General features: G+C 43.7%; 1 protein-coding gene across 1 annotated transcript in view; it reads left to right on the plus strand.

Annotated features, from left to right (window-relative positions):
• Nucleotides 1-21,345, plus strand: part of SERINC5 (serine incorporator 5) — a 60,533-nt gene that overhangs the window by 31,440 nt on the left and 7,748 nt on the right. The window contains exons 3-7 of the mRNA XM_077286702.1: nt 4,252-4,430; nt 7,512-7,594; nt 11,042-11,135; nt 17,704-17,915; nt 20,500-20,595. Of these exons, the coding sequence (XP_077142817.1) occupies nt 4,252-4,430; nt 7,512-7,594; nt 11,042-11,135; nt 17,704-17,915; nt 20,500-20,595 (664 nt within the window). The remainder of the gene's footprint in view (nt 1-4,251; nt 4,431-7,511; nt 7,595-11,041; nt 11,136-17,703; nt 17,916-20,499; nt 20,596-21,345) is intronic.

Consider the following 21,345-nt stretch of genomic DNA (forward strand, 5'->3'; position numbering starts at 1 on the left):
GGGGGGACACTGTGCTGTGCTGCTATGCCTTAATAAGTATTTAGAGTTGCACTAAAATAATAGGATACCATAAAAATATAATATTCAGATCAGTGACCTCCTAAAAAAAAATATATACGGTATATATAATGCACCAAATATATAAACTACTCAGTAGGATAAAGGCAAGAATAATATGAGTTTGTAAATGAAACCTATTACCTAAATAGTGATGTGGAGCACAGCCGTGGGAAAACCTGTGTCCCTCCTCACCCCAACGCACGTTTCACATCCTGCTTCTTCTAGTTCACAAGTCTTAAAATTCATGATATACACACACCTTGGTTTATCCTTAAAATTCACTATTTAAAGGGAACCTGCCTGGCCTTGACTGTCCCCCATCTGCTGCCATAGTGGTATTGGTGCAGATTTATTTATTCTAATCAGATATTTTATGTGATTATTACGGATGTTGCAATGTTTGAAGGATGAACATTTGATCCATAGGGAACGAGAGCGGGACATCTCTTCCCACGGGTTTGTCCTATTTCCGATCTTCTAATTGCACCTTCTTGGGAGTGATTGACCAACTGGGTGTGAACAACAGGGCGTCTCTGGGGATGCAGCCGTGGTTTTGATTGGCCAGTGTCAAAGGATATAATTAAACGTCCAAGGAAAAGTTCTGTGGTACACTCCCAGTTGGTTAATGGGAAAATTTGCATCTGTATTTCCAGGGGGCATAACTTTGAGGGTCACAAAAGAAAAACTGTTCCAGAACCAGTGGAGCAGCACCTATTTGAGGAGGTGTTCTGTTTAAGCAAAAAAAAATAAAAATCCAGTGAATGGTCTTTAAAGGAACATTACCGGATAAAGATTTATTTTATGCACCATATACATGTTATATGGTGCATAAAATAGCGATTCAGCGAGCGTACCCTGACATGCCCGTCCTCTGCAGGTCCTGCTTATTACTTTGCACCATTTTTACCTGTAGTGTTGTATTTCCAGTTCAGATTCTTGCTTTTGCGAGTGCAGAGGGTGCACTTGAACATATGGGTGTTTTATGTATTTTTGAATAATGGGCTAACCGTTCTATTATAGTTTTATGATTATTTTTATTTTTAAATTGCCTCACACCTAGTTCACTCACTGTTCCTGTTCTGCTGTCATTTACAGAAGTAGTTAGCGATTAACTGTCGCTTTCATTTATTTTTTTATTTTTATAACTCAATAGCGCACAAATAATAAACTTTGTAATATATCTTATCAAATAAATCTGCTGCTTTCTCCTCCTGAACTGATCTTTCATTCTCAAATATTTCAAATCACGGGTAAAAAAAATCATCTGTTTTCAGTGAGCACAGACTTTCCCATTATTGTGATAGGAGATGATAGTTGGTGATGATAACGTTCTATGGAGAGAGGAGGCAGAGCTGGAGGCAGACACAGTCATTCTAAGAGATGATAGTTGGTGATCATAAGGTTCTATGGAGAGAGGAGGCAGAGCTGGAGACAGAGACATTCTAGGAGATGATAGTTGGTGATCATAACGTTCTATGGAGGAAGGAGGAAGCGCTGGAGACACAGACATTCTAAAAGATGATAGTTGGTGATCATAACGTTCTATGGAGGAAGGAGGAAGAGCTGGAGACACAGACATTCTAAGAGATGATAGTTGGTGATCATAAGGTTCTATGCAGAGCTGGAAGCAGACACAGGCATTCTAAGAGATGATAGTTGGTGATCATAACGTTCTATGGAGGAAGGAGGAAGAGCTGGAGACACAGACATTCTAGGAGATGATAGTTGGTGATCATAACGTTATATGGAGAGAGGAGGCAGAGCTGGAGACACAGGCATTCTAGGAGATGATAGTTGGTGATCATAACGTTCTATGGGGGAAGGAGGAAGAGCTGGAGACACTGGCATTCTAAGAGATGATAGTTGGTGATCATAACGTTCTATGGAGGAAGAGCTGGAGACACAGACACATTCTAGGAAATGATAGTTGGTGATCATAACGTTCTATGGAGGAAGGAGGAAGAGATCGAGGCAGACACAGACATTCTAGGAGATGATAGTTGGTGATCATAACGTTCTATGGAGGAAGGAGTAAGAGCTGGAGACACAGACATTCTAGGAGATGATAGTTGGTGATCATAACGTTCTATGGGGGAAGGAGGAAGAGCTGGAGACACAGGCATTCTAGGAGATGATAGTTGGTGATCATAACGTTCTATGGGAGAAGGAGGAAGAGCTGGAGACACTGGCATTCTAAGAGATGATAGTTGGTGATCATAACGTTCTATGGAGGAAGAGCTGGAGACACAGACACATTCTAGGAAATGATAGTTGGTGATCATAACGAACGTTCTATGGAGGAAGGAGGAAGAGATCGAGGCAGACACAGACATTCTAGGAGATGATAGTTGGTGATCATAAGGTTCTATGGAGAGAGGAGGCAGAGCTGGAGACACAGACATTCTAGGAGATGATAGTTGGTGATCATAACGTTCTATGGAGGAAGGAGTAAGAGCTGGAGACACAGACATTCTAGGAGATGATAGTTGGTGATCATAACGTTCTATGGGGGAAGGAGGAAGAGCTGGAGACACAGGCATTCTAGGAGATGATAGTTGGTGATCATAACGTTCTATGGGAGAAGGAGGAAGAGCTGGAGACACTGGCATTCTAAGAGATGATAGTTGGTGATCATAACGTTCTATGGAGGAAGAGCTGGAGACACAGACACATTCTAGGAAATGATAGTTGGTGATCATAACGAACGTTCTATGGAGGAAGGAGGAAGAGATCGAGGCAGACACAGACATTCTAGGAGATGATAGTTGGTGATCATAAGGTTCTATGGAGAGAGGAGGCAGAGCTGGAGACACAGACATTCTAGGAGATGATAGTTGGTGATCATAACGTTCTATGGAGGAAGGAGTAAGAGCTGGAGACACAGACATTCTAGGAGATGATAGTTGGTGATCATAACGTTCTATGGGGGAAGGAGGAAGAGCTGGAGACACAGGCATTCTAGGAGATGATAGTTGGTGATCATAACGTTCTATGGGAGAAGGAGGAAGAGCTGGAGACACTGGCATTCTAAGAGATGATAGTTGGTGATCATAACGTTCTATGGAGGAAGAGCTGGAGACACAGACACATTCTAGGAAATGATAGTTGGTGATCATAACGAACGTTCTATGGAGGAAGGAGGAAGAGATCGAGGCAGACACAGACATTCTAGGAGATGATAGTTGGTGATCATAAGGTTCTATGGAGAGAGGAGGCAGAGCTGGAGACACAGACATTCTAGGAGATGATAGTTGGTGATCATAACGTTCTATGGAGGAAGGAGTAAGAGCTGGAGACACAGACATTCTAGGAGATGATAGTTGGTGATCATAACGTTCTGTTGAGGAAGGAGGAAGAGCTGGAGGCAGACACAGTCATTCTAAGAGATGATAGTTGGTGATCATAAGGTTCTATGGAGAGAGGAGGCAGAGCTGGAGACACAGACATTCTAGGAGATGATAGTTGGTGATCATAACGTTCTATGGAGGAAGGAGGAAGCGCTGGAGACACAGACATTCTAAAAGATGATAGTTGGTGATCATAACGTTCTATGGAGGAAGGAGGAAGAGCTGGAGACACAGACATTCTAGGAGATGATAGTTGGTGATCATAACGTTCTGTTGAGGAAGGAGGAAGAGCTGGAGACACAGACATTCTAGGAGATGATAGTTGGTGATCATAACGTTCTATGGAGGAAGGAGGAAGCGCTGGAGACACAGACATTCTAAAAGATGATAGTTGGTGATCATAACGTTCTATGGAGGAAGGAGGAAGAGCTGGAGACACAGACATTCTAGGAGATGATAGTTGGTGATCATAACGTTCTGTTGAGGAAGGAGGAAGAGCTGGAGACACAGACATTCTAGGAGATGATAGTTGGTGATCATAACGTTCTGTTGAGGAAGGAGGAAGAGCTGGAGGCAGACACAGACATTCTAAGAGATCACAGTTGGTGATCATAACGCCCTGGTGAAATGAGGAGGAAGAGCTGGAGGCAGACACACATTCTGATGCATGTTCTCCTGAGACCACAGTTACACTTTAAGACACAGAGCCAAGAATGTATGGAATGTTGATGGCTGCGGTATACAATGTATGTGAAGACTATTATACCAAGTGAAGCCTTACTGTGGGAGTGACCATGATGTGAGATATTCCTGACCTGCCTCTTTATATCTTTATTTGCACTAGATTCCATTTTATGGAGACATCTGTGAGCGTCTGCAGGCTGGACAGAAATGTGACAAGCTGGTTGGGTACTCGGCCGTGTACAGAGTCTGCTTTGGCATGGCCTGCTTCTTCTTTCTACTCTTCATCCTTACAATAAACATTAAGAACAGTAGAGGCTGCCGAGCTTACCTCCACAACGGGTAAAAACTATTGTCCTGTTATTCCACCATTTATCATTATAATTATGCACATTACTTAAGGGGAACCTGTCAACGTTGTTCAAGCAGGTTAGTCTGTGGACAGCACGGTATAGAGAAGAAGAGGAACAGAATCATTTGCGGGTTTGTTGGGAAAGGACTCGGGTAACCTTGCATTTCCATTGACATCCTTGCTGCTTGTATGGATAGGAGTCCAGAAGGCGGTCCTACTAGTTATTCACAGGACTCTCTGCATGCATCGCTATACAGTGAAGACTGTCATTCACTAGTAGGACCACCCACTGGACTCGCATTTATACAAACACCAGTGAATCAATGAATAAAATGCAAGTTTTATTGAAGCTTTTCCCACAAAAATGTACATCAGTTTGATCAGCTCCTCCTGCTCTATAACATCCCGCCTGCAGATCACCATTTTTAATATGACATGTTAACTTTTAAAGGGTTTGTCCACTACTGATATTGAAAAGATATAGCGAGGATAGATCATCATTATTGGATTAGTGGGGTCCCCATAAACAGCTGTCACCATCTCCTTCAGCTATTGGATGTAAACCGTGTACAGATCAGATCACCGCACACAGATCCATACATTGTTTAGTGACCACTCCATGGTACTACAGATCTGCAGAACCTGGGAAGCGGCTACTAAACTGTGTATGGCGCTGCTGTGTCATCTGTACACAATTTACATCTGGACACCACTGGAGATGGTAACATCTGATTATGGGGGTACCAGCTGTTTGATTCCTTCCTTCCTTGATATTAAAGGGAATCTGTCAGTGGAATCAACCTTCGTAAGCCATCTGCACGGGCATGCATAGGAGGCTGAATAAAATGGTACGTTGATATCTGTGATCCGATGTGTTATTCCAGAGAAATCCTTGATTTTTTAATATGTAAATGAGCTGTTAAGCTCTATGGGCCGGACATAGATCTCCCTTAGAATCTGCCTCTAGAGACTATTCTAAATTAAAGGGGGCATTACCAGTGTGAGGCATGTTAGGCTATTAAAACATCTGATCAATGGGCATGCTGATAAAAAAAAATAATGTTCCAGAGAGTAAAGACCATGTTCTGGCTTCCCAAGTGAAAGAGCTAAACCTCTACTAAATCGAATGATTATTGCCTAATCGTGGTCAAGAATCAAGGGGTTGAACAGGAGTAGGGAAATAGCTGTTTTTTTTTTCCGAAACGGTTCCACCCCTATCCATGGGCTGTGTTTGGCATTGCAGATTAGCTCAATTAAAATGAAATTAATTGAAGTATGGTGCAATACCAGGCACAACCTGTGGGCAGATGGAGCAATGATATAAGGAAGAAAACAGACAATTTTTCGAATTATATACATTAAGCACCCTGGCGGCCCCCTGGCCACTGAGACAGCCCAACTGGTGCCTATGTTACTGTAAGGTGCACAGGGCGGTAGTCATGGGTGAGGGGCTGCTATGTTTCCACACCCTGACACCCCACAAGTAAAAAGTGTCCTGTCATGTGCTGTGTGTGAATCGGATAACACTCACTTTTTATCCAGAGGACTCAGCTTGCTCCGCGATTGCGGACCCGGATGCTCCCGCACAGTCACAGCAGACACTTTGTCCTTTTTAAATAGTTCCGCTTTACTCAGCAGATCCAGTTCAGTTTTGGTCACGGATACAGCACAATACCTTAAGGTGGTAACAGTTTCTTCCGCCTGCGCTATCCCTCTCTTTGCTGACACTTCTTGCCCCTGCGATTTTCAGCACTGCTCCGCAGCTTCCCAGATTCCCAACCTGATTTCTCTTTGTGGATCCCCTCTCAGCTTCCTCTTGGGGAAAGAAAGCAAGGCTGGCTCCTCCATACCTAATTCAGGCCGTTGGCCTCTGACATTACGGGATGGACCACCGAACTTGCTCATGCTGCTCACTGTCTGTATATATCTTGTTCTTTAGCCCAGTGGCCCCAAACTTCTGCTACAGACTCTTATCTGATATCATCAACACTATCTCTAAATCCCCCTAAAACCAGGAAGTGCTTTCCCTTATATTTACCCATGCCCCTCCCAACCTGGGGCGGTTTCTATCTCAATTAACTATTACCTTTTTATACTTAACTATTTTCTGATCCTATTGTCCCTCCACTGCACTTCCCCGCCCCTAACTATATCTATCACTTTATCTTATTCCTACACTCGAGTCCTAACTTTATAATGTCCTTATCTTACTATAATACCGCTATCCTATACCACTACAATATCACTACATAATATCATTAAAACACATTTATGTCATCGTTAACAAAGTATGCATGGGTCATCCACTATAGAATCGTACTAACGATGTAATTTACATTATTACTTATGAACTGCTCACTTAGTGCTCGCAGCGTTCTATGCACTTAAAGTCCACGAAAAATGCACCCGCTTTAGTAGTGAGGAAAGACGAGCACGCTTGTGCCAGACATACTCTTACATTAGTACCTGGGTATTTTTGTATTCTGAGCTCCGCTGGTTATATAGTCATTTTTTTGTAGGCTATTATTTGAGAACCATTCTGTGTATCAAGTGTCTGCAGTTCCTTGCTTTTATAAGCTTTCATTCTTACGTAGGGGTGAAGCGAGTTGCTAATAAATGGTCGATATAGAGGGGCACACCATGCGATATACCACCAGCAAACCTTACCATAGTCACCTGGACATAACCGTCCCACCGTAAGGTGCTCACACACTACAGATGGCTGACGGTCTTTACTCTCTGCACCCACGGTCATGCATGTAATCTTAATAAGGTTAATAGGCTTCTCTCCCATGGAAACAAATGATTGGGCATATTGAAATCCAACATGGGTTAACCCTTCCCACACCCAACGTCTGTCTGGGAAAAGTTAGAACACCCCCACACACAGTAGATGGTGGGCTTAATACACCTGTTCTTCTGTTCCTGATATTGTTGGAATAAGCCCTGGGAGATTCCTGTACCAGCTTAGTTAGTTTTATTCTGACAAAACACCTTAGTTGTTGTTTGTTTTTACGGAGGCAGAAGTTATAAAATGAAGTGATATCCTGACTCTTCTTTTTTTTCCCCAGCTTCTGGCTTATCAAGTTTCTGCTGCTAGTGGGGATGTGTTCTGGAGCATTCTTCATTCCTGATCAGGAGACATTCCTCTATGGTAGGTTTATTAAATCTGATCACTCACTGCTTACCCAGACGCTGCACCAGACTACACAGGGTTGTTTGTAGTCTGTTACTATGGAGACACACAGGTCTGCACAGAGGATGCAGATTCACACACCGGTCTGCGCAGAGGATGCATAGTCACACACCGGTCTGCATTGAGGATGCAGATTCACACACCAGTCTGCACAGAGGATGCATAGTCACACACCAGTCTGCACAGAGGATGCATAGTCACACACCGGTCTGCACTGAGGATGCATAGTCACACACCGGTCTGCACAGAGGATGCATAGTCACACACCGGTCTGCACAGAGGATGCATAGTCACACACCGGTCTGCACAGAGGATGCATAGTCACACATCGGTCTGCACAGAGGATGCATAGTTACACACTGGTCTGCACAGAGGATGCATAGTCACACACCGGTCTGCACAGAGGATGCATAGTCACGCACTGGTCTGCACAGAGGATGCATAGTCTGCACAGAGGATGCAGATTCACACACCGGTCTGCACAGAGGATGCATAGTCACACACCGGTCTGCACAGAGGATGCATAGTCGCACACCGGTCTGCACAGAGGATGCATAGTCGCACACCGGTCTGCACAGAGGATGCATAGTCACACACCGGTCTGCACAGAGGACGCATACCGGTAGTCACATACCGGTCTGCACAGAGGATGCATAGTCACATACCGGTCTGCACAGAGGATGCATAGTCACACACCAGTCTGCACAGGGGATGCATAGTCACACAGCGGTCTGCACAGAGGATGCATAGTCACACAGCGGTCTGCACAGAGGACGCATAGTCACACACCGGTCTGTACAGAGGACGCATAGTCACATACCGGTCTGCACAGGAGCATTTTAAATGAAAACTATTTGCAATATTTCTTCATTTTCCATGCATATGGACCGTAAAGGTAAGTTTACACCCGATGTTTTTGCAGCAGTTTTTTGCTGTGTTTTTATACCAATTATAAGCTGCTTTTTTTAGTACCAGGAAATGCTATGAGTTTTCAGGCATCTCATTGAACACATGATAGTTTTTTTATTTTCCTTACTGAATAGGAAAACTGCAGCATGTCACTTTCAGCTTTTTAGCTAACTTTATATACTGTAGACAAATGACACATAATCTGCACATAAAAAGCCTGGCAAACCCTGCTTTTTGCAAGAAGCTTTTTTTTTTGTTTTTTGTTTGTTTGTTTTTTACTGCCAAGAGAGCAGGTTTTGGCTGCAGAAAAGCTGCTTCAAAAAAGCAATGTGTGAACTTAGCCTAAGGAGAACCTGTCATCAGGTTTTCCCTATATAAGCTATAATCTCCTCCTATCTGTTCCGTTTAAAAGCAATTCTGTAACATTTTCATTGGCGCCCAGCTGCCTCGCATACCTATGAACATGCCTTTTATAATTGTCCTGCACTGGTCCAATGAGTGTTTCTGGACCGTAATCGGGTCAAAAATGCTTTTAAATCGTGACGGAAATGTGGTGGTTATAGCTTATATAGGGAAAACCTGGCGATAGGATCTCGTTGAAAGAAAAATAAATAAAAGTGGTCATCATTTTAGACTAAGTTGTTGTTTAGATTGTTTGGGATTTTTTTGGTGTGCTTTTTTTTTTTTTTTCTTTTTTAATGGAAAAGATATAATTAATAATAAAGTGGTCACATCTTTTTAATTCTGGACAAAAGATCTGTAAAGATCATCACTTTTCACTTCATATTTCTAAAATGAATTGCATGTCCATATACAGGTCCTTCTCAAAAAATTAGCATATAGTGTTAAATTTCATTATTTACTATAATGTAATGATTACAATTAAACTTTCATATATTATAGATTCATTATCCACCAACTGAAATTTGTCAGGTCTTTTATTGTTTTAATACTGATGATTTTGGCATACAACTCCTGATAACCCAAAAAACCTGTCTCAATAAATTAGCATATCAAGAAAAGGGTCTCTAAACGACCTATTACCCTAATCTTCTGAATCAACTAATTAACTCTAAACACATGCAAAAGATACCTGAGGCTTTTAAAAACTCCCTGCCTGGTTCATTACTCAAAACCCCCATCATGGGTAAGACTAGCGACCTGACAGATGTCAAGAAGGCCATCATTGACACCCTCAAGCAAGAGGGTAAGACCCAGAAAGAAATTTCTCAACAAATAGGCTGTTCCCAGAGTGCTGTATCAAGGCACCTCAATGGTAAGTCTGTTGGAAGGAAACAATGTGGCAGAAAACGCTGTACAACGAGAAGAGGTGACCGGACCCTGAGGAAGATTGTGGAGAAGGACCGATTCCAGACCTTGGGGAACCTGAGGAAGCAGTGGACTGAGTCTGGTGTGGAAACATCCAGAGCCACCGTGCACAGGCGTGTGCAGGAAATGGGCTACAGGTGCCGCATTCCCCAGGTAAAGCCACTTTTGAACCATAAACAGCGGCAGAAGCGCCTGACCTGGGCTACAGAGAAGCAGCACTGGACTGTTGCTAAGTGGTCCCAAGTACTTTTTTCTGATGAAAGCAAATTTTGCATGTCATTCGGAAATCAAGGTGCCAGAGTCTGGAGGAAGACTGGGGAGAAGGAAATGCCAAAATGCCTGAAGTCCAGTGTCAAGTACCCACAGTCAGTGATGGTGTGGGGTGCCATGTCAGCTGCTGGTGTTGGTCCACTGTGTTTCATCAAGGGCAGGGTCAATGCAGCTAGCTATCAGGAGATTTTGGAGCACTTCATGCTTCCATCGGCTGAAATGCTTTATGGAGATGAAGATTTCATTTTTCAGCACGACCTGGCACCTGCTCACAGTGCCAAAACCACTGGTAAATGGTTTACTGACCATGGTATTACTGTGCTCAATTGGCCTGCCAACTCTCCTGACCTGAACCCCATAGAGAATCTGTGGGATATTGTGAAGAGAAAGTTGAGAGACGCAAGACCCAACACTCTGGATGAGCTTAAGGCCGCTATTGAAGCATCCTGGGCCTCCATAACATCTCAGCAGTGTCACAGGCTGATTGCCTCCATGCCACGCCGCATTGAAGCAGTCATTTCTGCCAAAGGATTCCCGACCAAGTATTGAGTGCATAACTGAACATTATTATTTGATGGTTTTTTTGTTTGTTATTAAAAAACACTTTTATTTGATTGGACGGGTGAAATATACTAATTTATTGAGACAGGTTTTTTGGGTTATCAGGAGTTGTATGCCAAAATCATCAGTATTAAAACAATAAAAGACCTGACAAATTTCAGTTGGTGGATAACGAATCTATAATATATGAAAGTTTAATTGTAATCATTACATTATGGTAAATAATGAAATTTAACACTATATGCTAATTTTTTGAGAAGGACCTGTATATTAAAAATGTCAACAACAAATTCATAGTTTACATATCAATTTAGAATTATTTTTCTTTTTTTGCAGTGTGGCGTTACATTGGAGCATGTTTTGGCTTTATCTTTCTGGTCATCCAGCTCATGCTGTTGGTGGAATTTGCTCACAAATGGAATAAGAATTGGTATGTCGTATTTATTGGTGACCAACAGCACTGCGGCTCGGTTGTGGCTTGCATTATTGCTGATTTTACTCTATTTTTAATATTTTTAATCCCCCAACTTGTCTATTATAAAAGTACTAAAATGAGCTTTACTCGCCCAGCGCTGGCTCTTTGCCGCTGCCCCTGGTCTTTGTCGCTAGGCTGCAATGGTGACAGTGTAGTCAACCTGAGATCATTGAGCAAAGTGATTGGCTGCAATTGTCATGTGCTGTGGTCAAAAGCATCTAAAGCAGCGCTGAGTGAGTAACAGTTAAAAAAAAAAAACTCTTGGAAAACCACGTTAACTTAAAAATTCAGGACTCCATTTAAAAAAAAAAGTTAAGAATGGTACGGAATTATAAAGTACAAAGGAAACCTAATAAAATGGACCCTAATGGTTGTGTCAACTTTAAAGAGATTTTCTGGAATTTTAGCATTGATCCTCCTGAGGACCAGGAAGATCACCAGCATGGAGGAGGGGTGTTGCTCCAGCAGCACAGCACCTGACATAGCAACGTCTTTACATGAGACTGTGCCTAGTGCTGCAGCTCTGCTGGGTTCACTTGAAAAGATAGGATAAGTCTGTGATGTAAAATCCTTGAAAAAAAAAACAACTTCATGGATCAAACATGGCTGATCAAAAACTGGAACATTGCCAGTCTGTTGTTTGAAGGCGACACATAAAAGTGCTCCAGGCTACAACCTCTGACCACACCGTCCGCTTTACACAATGACCTGTTTGTGAATAGATTCGGCCTCATGTGACTTGCCAAAAAATACCAGTTTCTTTGTGGTTTGATGGATTTTAACATCACAGACGTTTTCTATTTTTTTTCTACTTTGATTTATGGCAGAGTCATAAAAAAATGACTTGTTAAAGGTCTCCCTACAAAGACCAGTCAGACTAACCAGATGTTGTGCAACCACGTGAGCTCAATGTGCAGAGTGACAAGCCAGGCCTTACATGTCAGAGTAAGGAGACTTATATGCTGTGCATTCTTCTCTGGGAAATTAAATATGCAAATTGCCTCTTCAAAACTATAAAATAATATTTTTTTATATAGCGCCAACATATTTCTTGGGAACCTTATAACAAGAGTAACACCTAGATCATCAATTTAAATGAGGAGTGAGAACCCTGCTCACAAGCGCTCACAATGTTTGTGGGGAAAGGAGTGACGCTAAAGGTAAAAAGTGCTTGTGTTGTGTGCCCAACCATTATTATAATTATATAAATATATAATTATACTTTACGGTATTCATTTATAGCTGCATGAACCGGTCACCAGTCAGTATCTCTTTATGTACAGATAAGACATGCAGTTGTGTGGGGAAGACTGGTGAAAGAAGGAAAATATGGAAAGGGCAGATTAGAAGTGATGTGTTCCTCTCTCTAAAGAGATGTGTTTTTAATGACACGCTTAAGTCTTGGGAAATTAACTGGATTGTCTCGGGTAGTGCATTCTAGAGAACTGGCGCTGCATGAGGAAAGTCTTGGAAACAGATGTGGGAGGTTAAGATTATAGAGGATCTTAGTCTTGGATCATTAACAAGAAGGAGTGGTAGACAGATGGAGGGGATATGTAGAGGGATACTGCACTATGGAGAGCTTTGTGGGTGAGATAGGTAAGTGTATACTGTTTTCTTTAGCAGACAGGCAACCAGTACAATGACTGGCACAAGGTGGAAGCATCGGTGTAGTGGCTGGATAGAAATATGAGCCAGCATTCAGGATATACTGGAGAGCCGAGGCGTAGCTAGGATTTTGGTTCGGGGGGGGCGAAGCTTCTGAGTGGGCCCCTTACCAGGTAACCTTGATTACAACTCGGTGGCGCGCCCTAATACTGGAGGAGAACCTCAGCAGATGACCGCGCTATTACTGCAGATAATCTCTATATAACGACCAACATGGATATTACCGCCATATGCTCAGTGGTAGATACCAGCCCTACAGAACATATAACAGATCACTGCACAGTTACAGATAATGTCTTACCGCTGACGTCCTTTCTGATGGAATCGTTCATTTTTCCCGTCTTTTCCATCTGGCCCAGACCAACATGACAACTTCTTCCAGCTACAACTCATCTGCAGAGAATACAACAAAGACACATTTCACTTCTCATATTCCAGCCCATCAGCATCTATTCCCAACCTGCACAAACTCCTCATCCTGCTGATATCCCAAATACTGAGCCGCTGCTGTCGTATGTGTCCCTATTACTGCACCTGATACCCCAATACTTAGCCGCTGCTGCCGTATGTGTCCCTATTACTGCACCTGATACCCCAATACTGAGCCGCTGCTGCCGTATGTGTCCCTATTACTGCACCTGATACCCCAATACTGAGCCGCTGCTGCCGTATGTGTCCCTATTACTGCACCCGATACCCCAATATTGAGCCGCTGCTGCCATATGGATTACTGCACCCGATACCCCAATATTGAGCCGCTGCTGTCGTATGTGACCATATAACTGCACCTGATACCCCAATACTGAGCCGCTGCTGCCGTATGTGTCCCTATTACTGCACCTGATACCCCGATACTGAGCCGCTGCTGCCGTATGTGTCCTTATTACTGCACCTGCTGTGTGGTTCTGTTATGGAAATTTGGTTTGGATAAATCTATCCCTGTGTGTGCTGCGGCCGTTCCCATGCAGGAGGGAGCTCCCCTTGCAACTGGATCCAGGCGAGCTGAAAAGTAGTCTAAAGGTCTCTGCTTTCCCCCTGAAGCTGCGTCAGGACTCCAGCAGCAAGGCCTTCTTTTTCCATCAGGTAGAGACGGAATGGCTTCTCGTAGTCGGGTAGGCCTAGTGCTGGCGCTGAGACTACAGAGCCTTTTAACTTCTTGAACGAGCTGAAGGCTGCATCTGTCAGGAGGAATGGGGTTACGTTGACGCAATCATACAGAGGCTGCATTAGGACTGAGGCATCAGGGATCCAGGCTCTGCAATACGAAACTAGACACCGGAAGGCCTGTAGCGCCTTTGGAGTTGTTGGAGGAACCATCTTCTCCACTGTGGTCTTCCGGTCATCTGTCAGGTGTTTCACCTGGTGAGCAATACAGTGTCCCTGGAATGTAACTCGCTTCAGACACCACTGGACGTTGTTCTTTGAGACCTTGCAGTGCTGCTCCCCCAGGTAGAGTAGGAAAGGCAAGAAATGGGCTTTACATGTGTCAAAGTCAACTGCACAAAGGAGTAGATCGTCCACGTATTGTAGCAGGGTTACTTCTGCATGTTCTGTGACCCTGTTGGCGAGGACTGTGGACATTGCTTTGGTGAACCGTGAAGGGGCTGTTCTGGGCCCGCTGTGGCATCACTGTCCGTGTGTGCTGTGCCCCCTGGTGCGTTAAGGCAAACAGGTACTGGTCATCCGGGTGAAGGGGAACACTGAAGAAAACATTAGCCAGGTCGGTCACTGTGAACACTTTTGCTGTGGCAGGCACATTTGAGAGCAGAGTGTGCGGATTCGGCACAATTGGAGTTTCAAACACCATGACGTCATTCACAGCTCTCAGGTCATGTACCATTCTGAACTTGGCTGGCTCTCCTTTTACAGTCTTTTTCTTGACAGGGAAAAGCGGGGTATTGCAAGGCGCGATGTGCAAGGAACAATGATTCCTATTTCCAGGTAGACCTTCAGTTGGTCAGAGGCAGCTTGACTCTAGGCCTGGCCTGGGCCTTATGAGGATACGGGGTACCTGGCTTGAGTGACACCCGTACTGGGGCAACTTGAGGTTTTACCACGTCCTGGGGTCCCTTAGACCATAGACTTTCTGGTACTACGTCCAGTACCTCCTTGGGTAGGCCTCATCGATTGTTTGAGATTCTTGTAGGGCCGCCAGCATGATTCTTCTTGGGTCAGGGATGAAGAAAGTGTCACGGTCCCATCTTCCTGGAACACTGTGGTTGCCTTCAGCTTCTGCAGTAGGTCCGCTCCCAGCAGGTTGAGTGGCAGGTCCTTGACACCACAAACTGGGACAGGATAGAGTGTCCTGGCTGAGTGCACACGCTCAGAGGCTTTGTAAGCTGAGAATGTCTGACTTGACCATCAATGCCCATGCGAGACACAGAGGATTCTGAAAAGCAGGTGGGATCAGGGAGTTCCACAGGTCTCATCACACTTGCACTGGTGTGCAGAAGAAAAGATCTGACAACGCCATCCACTTTTCAAACTATGTATGTACAATAAATCATCAGTATTGAAGGAATGTTATTGACACAATGGTGTCCAGTCTCATTCCTTGAGCACTCAAAATACTCCGTCTTAGGGTACGTTCACACAGGACTTTTTTGCTGCTTTTTTTTGCTGCTTTTTTTTATGCTAATTTAGGTGCGTTTTTTTGGTGCGTTTTTGGTGCGTTTTTTGGGTATGTTCACACAGGACTTTTTTGCTGCAGATTTTTGCTGCAGATTTTTGCTGCTTTTTTTTATGCCAATTTTCAGCTGCTAGGACACCTGGCAATGGCTCTTCATACCTTACTACCAGGAACTCCCTCACAATAGATCACAATCAGGACACCTCACAATGGCTCTTCACACCTCACAATGGCTCACAATGGCTCTTCACACCTCACTTACAGGAACTCCCTCACAATAGATCACAATCAGGACACCTCACAATGGCTCACAATGGCTCTTCACACCTCACTACCAGGAACTCCCTCACAATAGATCACAAACAGGACACCTCACAATAGCTCTTCACACCTCACAATGGCTCACAATGGCTCTTCACACCTCACTAACCACACCCCTAAGCTCTTGGCTGTGAGATCCCTTCCTGCTGGCCATGATTTTCTGCACAAAAAAAGCAGCAAATAATGCTACATGCGTTTTTTCAGCGTTTTTGCAGCGTTTTTTTCATCACCCATTCAAGTCAATGGGTGAAAAAACGCTGCAAAAACGCTGAAAGAAGTGACATGCCCTATGTCCAAAAAAAGCAGCAAAGCAGAAAAAACTGATCAAACAAAAAACCAACGTGTGTGCATGAGATTTCTGAAATCTCATAGGCTTTACTGGTACTGTAAAAAGCAGCTGAAAATTAGCATAAAAAAAAGCAGCAAAAAAAAGCAGCAAAAAAGTCCTGTGTGAACGTACCCTTATTGGGAACGGCCGCAGCACACACAGGGATAGATTTATCCAAACCAAATTTCCATAACAGTTCTCTGTGCCCTCTAAATTCTAAAGCAACTCTCTACAATATAGTAATGCCAGGTGCAAGTGCCCATATTTTGCCCCTAGAAAGTAATAATGCGTGCGATGATAGTTACAGTAGCGTAGCTCCGGGTGGGCCCCCTCAGAGCACTGGGCTCTAGCGCTATTGCTGGAGAGGGAAGATAGTTTATAGTGTGGAAAACCACCAAATTGTTCATTGCATTAATCAGGATGGTATTGAATCGGAGAAACAGTAAGGCTATGTGCACACGTTGCGGATAGGGGTGCAGAATTTCCTGCACAAAATCCGCATCTCCTGGCAGAAACCGCAGGTGCAGATTTGCCGCGGATTTTATGCTTATTTTGTGCGGTTTTTATGCGGAATTGATGCTGATTTTGTGCGGTTTTTACCACTGCGGATATCTATAATGGAAGGGTGCAGAAATGCTGCAGATCCGCACAAAAGAAGTGACATGCACTTCTTTCAATCCGCAGCGTTTCCGCCCGGATTTTTCCGCACCATCTGCACAGCTTTTTTTTTTTTCCATTGACTTAGATTGTACTGTAAATCACAGTGCGGTTCTGCAGCGTTTCTGCGCGGAAAAATCCGCTGCGGATCCGCACTAAATCCACATCGTGTGCACATAGCCTAAGGGCTTTTACAGTTCTCTTGGAAAGAAGAGGGAGGATTCTTAAGATGTTAAGTGAATTTGACAAGAGCGTGTAAGTGACTGAATATAGGCAATGAAGGAGACATAAACCCAAGATAACCGTGTGTCACCTAGAAGAAACGAGCAAGAAACTATATGACAGGTGGATGGTGAGAGGCTGATGAGAGTATAAGAAACATATCCTAGGGTAATAAGATTAATAGTGTTTTGCCTTTTAGTATTTAGTGTGTCCCAACACCAACTTTTGTATGTAAAGGTGGCTGACTACTGGCACTGTATTTATGGGGTTACTGTATTGTATGGTGTAGTCTGCTATGCTACGCTATACAGTTAATTAAAAAGTTATGTTGATGCCAATTAATAAAAATACCCGCATTTGGCATGCATCAGCGTTGAGGTCTGATCATCCGCTTCCTCCTCTGCAAGGCGCAAAGCAAACCGCCTTGTAAACCTGGTGCAATCCATGGCGTAAGCACCTGTGGATCCAGTGCGCGGTTCCAGGCGGCAGGGCATACTTCCCTCTGGTTTGGAGACAATACTTGTACTCAGCGATCGGGTGCTCTTCAGTCTTCCTAGGTGTTGTCAGTGTGCTCATCATGGGCCATCTTTCCACGTGTAACGACTGCCCTTGTGATATTTTACATATGTACTTATAGTCTTACTTTCTCCGGAATATTATATCATTAACCTCCATGCCGGTCTACTTTCTTCTATCAGGACTGCTGGAGCGCAGCATAATAAGCTCTGGAATGGAGCCTTGGCCATCGTCATCCTCGTATTGTACACTGTCGCACTTGGCGCCCTCGCCTTATTAATATGGCTCTATACACATCCTGAACATTGCCTTCTGAATAAAATTCTGCTTGGTGTGAACGGTGGTCTGTGCTTTCTGTTGGCCATCGTTTCCATACTGCCCTGCGTGATAAGAAGTAAGTATGAACCAAGCTGTGTATGTGTCGTGGGCTCATCATGTCATGGGTCATATATGTACGTGGACTGTGTGCTGTGTCTGACACACCTTTTTTTTTCCACCTCGCAGTTTTTTAGGTTTTGCTCACATTTCATTAGGGCTTTACATTTAGCTACTACATCAGAGTATGGGAACCCCATGGTTACTTCTGCTTTGGCCATCAACTTTTCTCTGTGTAATTACCTTTGTACATGATTCCTGTGTTACTGCATGACGACATGTATTTGGGGCTAAAAATCATTTTTGCAATTCGGTTTTATAAAATTTTGCACCATTTTTGCTTTTAAAAACTTTCTGATTACCTTAACATTTAACTTTGATGTGGTCTTTAGTAATAAATCATCTGAGAGGGGCTTTAAAAAAAAAAAAAAAAAAAAAAAGACAGACAGGAGTTGCAGAATTCCCATCAGACTGTCATGGCGGGCTGACTAACAGGTTCTTAACCGCTGTAACTACTTCCAGATCGCCCATAGTCTTAAAGGGAATCTGTCACCAGGTTTGTGCTACCCTATCTGAGGGCAGCATGATGTAGGGGCAGAGACCCCAGGATTCCAACAATATATCACTTATTAGGCTGCTTGCTATCATTTTGATAAAATCATTGTTTTTTCTGCTGCAGGTCTAGCAGTTCTCTGAATGCTGAGCTCTGTATAACCCCGCCCACACCGCTGATTAGCTGCTTTCTGACTATACACAGTGTTCCCTTAAAGCTGCCAATCAGTGGTGGGGGCGGGGTCATACAGAGCTCATGAATATGGAGGACTACATGGCAGCAGGGTTACTAGTCCTCAAATGAGCTCCTGCTGGTAAAACACTGATTTATTTATTTTTTTTCATTTTATTTTATTTTAAGTCAAAACTACAGCAAGCGGCCCAGTATGTGACACATCGCTATAATCACGGTCTTTGTCTCTACATTATGCTATTCTCAGATTAGGTGGCAAAAACCTGCTGACAGATTCCCCTTCGGATGGTCACCATAATACTCTGCAATGATGTTCTAAAACGTCATTACAGGGTAATTAGCAGCACTCGCCATAGAGAAAGCAAAAATGGTTTATTACCGTCTCTCCCTCTCTGATTGCTGTGTATACAGTATAGAATTTTCGGACAGTATTTCCTCACCAAGACCCAGTGATGAAGTCATGGTCAGGTGTAGAGAAGGAGCCAGAGCTGCTGGGTCATAACAAGCCTAGATCAGCTTTATTACACAGGCAGAAAGTTGCATTTTCCCTGTAACCGGCAATAATATGCAATCCTCAGTTACTGTGGAAATCGGACAGAAGAAAAAGTATTTAAATGTTGAAATGCCCCCCCCCCCCCCGATGGCCGCTAGCAGCCCAAATCACCATTACTAGCTCAGTCGGAACACCAAACAAAACCAAGAACGCGTGTCCAATATATAAAAATAATTATTTCAGGAAGGGGAACAGAAATTCTAACGTGTTTTAGTGGTCCTTTTTATGGCTTTCAAAAACTATTTAAAAAGAAAAGAAGTGTAAAACAGGCACATATTTTTTTTTCCCCCCAGTATTACCTGTATCCCTAAATAAGACGTTATGAAAGTAACAAAAATTGGGTCTCAGATAGTACAGAAAAAAATCCAAGAATTAGTTGAATACCAGATGGAGAAAAATTTAAGGGATTTTAAAACCACTTCTATGAAACAAACAGAAAATGTGCCCTCTCAAGAATGGGGGGATGGAATGGCCTAGTCTTGATCTGGTTAACTCTGACAGCGTATGCTATACAGAGACATATTGGGCATACGTACAGGACATGTCTAGACATAGTGCTGTATAGAGGCATTTGTTATGAGGGGCTCTGGGACTGGCACAGCCAAGCTGCAGAATCTCGTCTATGTCTGATCCATGTGAGACCTGAATTGGTACAGAACTTTCTCAGTATGTGGCCGTGAGACGCATCAGTTCTTTGTAAGGCTGTGTGCACATGATGCGGAATTTGTGCGGATCCGCCGTGGATTTTTCCGCGCAGAAACGCTGCAGTTCCGCACAGTGATCAGACATAGACGAGATTCTGCAGCTTGGCTGTGCCAGTCCCAGAGCCCCTCATAACAAATGCCTCTATACAGCACTATGGCTAGACATGTCCTGTACGTAAATGTCCTATGTAAATCAATAGGGGAAAAAAAAGCAGTGCTAATGGTGCGGAAAAATCCACACTGAATCCGCTGCGGGTTGAAAAGAAGTGCATGTCACTTCTTTTGTGCGGAACTGCAGCGTTTCTGCACCCTTCCATTATAGAAATCCGCAGGGGTAAAAACCGCTGAAAATCCGCAGCAAATCCGCACCTGCGGTTTCTGTCAGGAGATGCAGATTTTGTGCGGATATTCTGCACCCCAATCCGCAACGTGTGCACATAGCCTAATAGTCTTCTCCATTCTCCAGATGTTATGTAGTCACGCTTAGTAACGTGCTGTGGGCATTTTCCTGTCAGTTCTCCTTGTCAGGTTTTCCTTATACAAAGCATTCTGTACTTCGTCAGACACTGGAGTGATTTTTCTCTCCTTTTCTTTACCTCAGATCACCCCCAGTCGGGATTGCTGCAGTCGGGAGTCATCAGCTGCTATGTCATGTATCTGACCTTTTCGTCTTTTTCTAACAAGCCACCAGAATACAGTAAGTGGTATCATCGTACATCACCTATATATGAGAGACGTACCTGGACCGCCCCTGCAGGCCTTTATACATTAGTCTTGTGCGATACAAAAGCTTAAAGACGGGAAATGAAAGGATGCCATGTTTTTTACTACATCTATTCTAGATTGCTGAAGTTAGAGGAGCTGATTACTTGTGTACAATCATAGACACCATTCATTGTCCATAGATATCTACATGTGCACCATGTGTGTGCACCATGTGGATGAGCAGATATAACACTTCTCCTGATTTAGGCCTAGTTCCAGTGAAGAGAAATCTCAGTGCTTCAGCTACCAGGACATCATGGACAATTGTAGCTTCCAACTTTGGGAACAGTTAGGGGAAGACCCTTTCCTGTTCCCCATAACTATGCTTGGACCACAAAGCCAGGTCCATGCAGACATGGTTGGAGGAACTCAATGTGGAAGAACATGGCCGGTCGCTCAGAGCCCGGACCTCAACCCCATCTGACACCTCTGGGATGAACTAGAACAGAGATTGTGATCTCGGCCATCTCATCCTACATCAGTGTCTGACCTCACAAATGTTCTGGGTGAATGGGCAAATATTCCCAGAAGACACCTCCAAAATTTGAGTAAACCTTCTCAGAAGAGCGGGAGCCGTTATAGATGCCGAGGGGGGAAAGATTCAGTAATAATACCTGTGGATGTAGAATGGTAGGGCTTAGAAGCTCCTGTAGGTGTAACATGTAGGGTCTCAATACTTATG

The sequence above is a fragment of the Ranitomeya variabilis genome, chromosome 1, assembly GCF_051348905.1.
Source record: "Ranitomeya variabilis isolate aRanVar5 chromosome 1, aRanVar5.hap1, whole genome shotgun sequence".
Classification (NCBI taxonomy): domain Eukaryota; kingdom Metazoa; phylum Chordata; class Amphibia; order Anura; family Dendrobatidae; genus Ranitomeya; species Ranitomeya variabilis.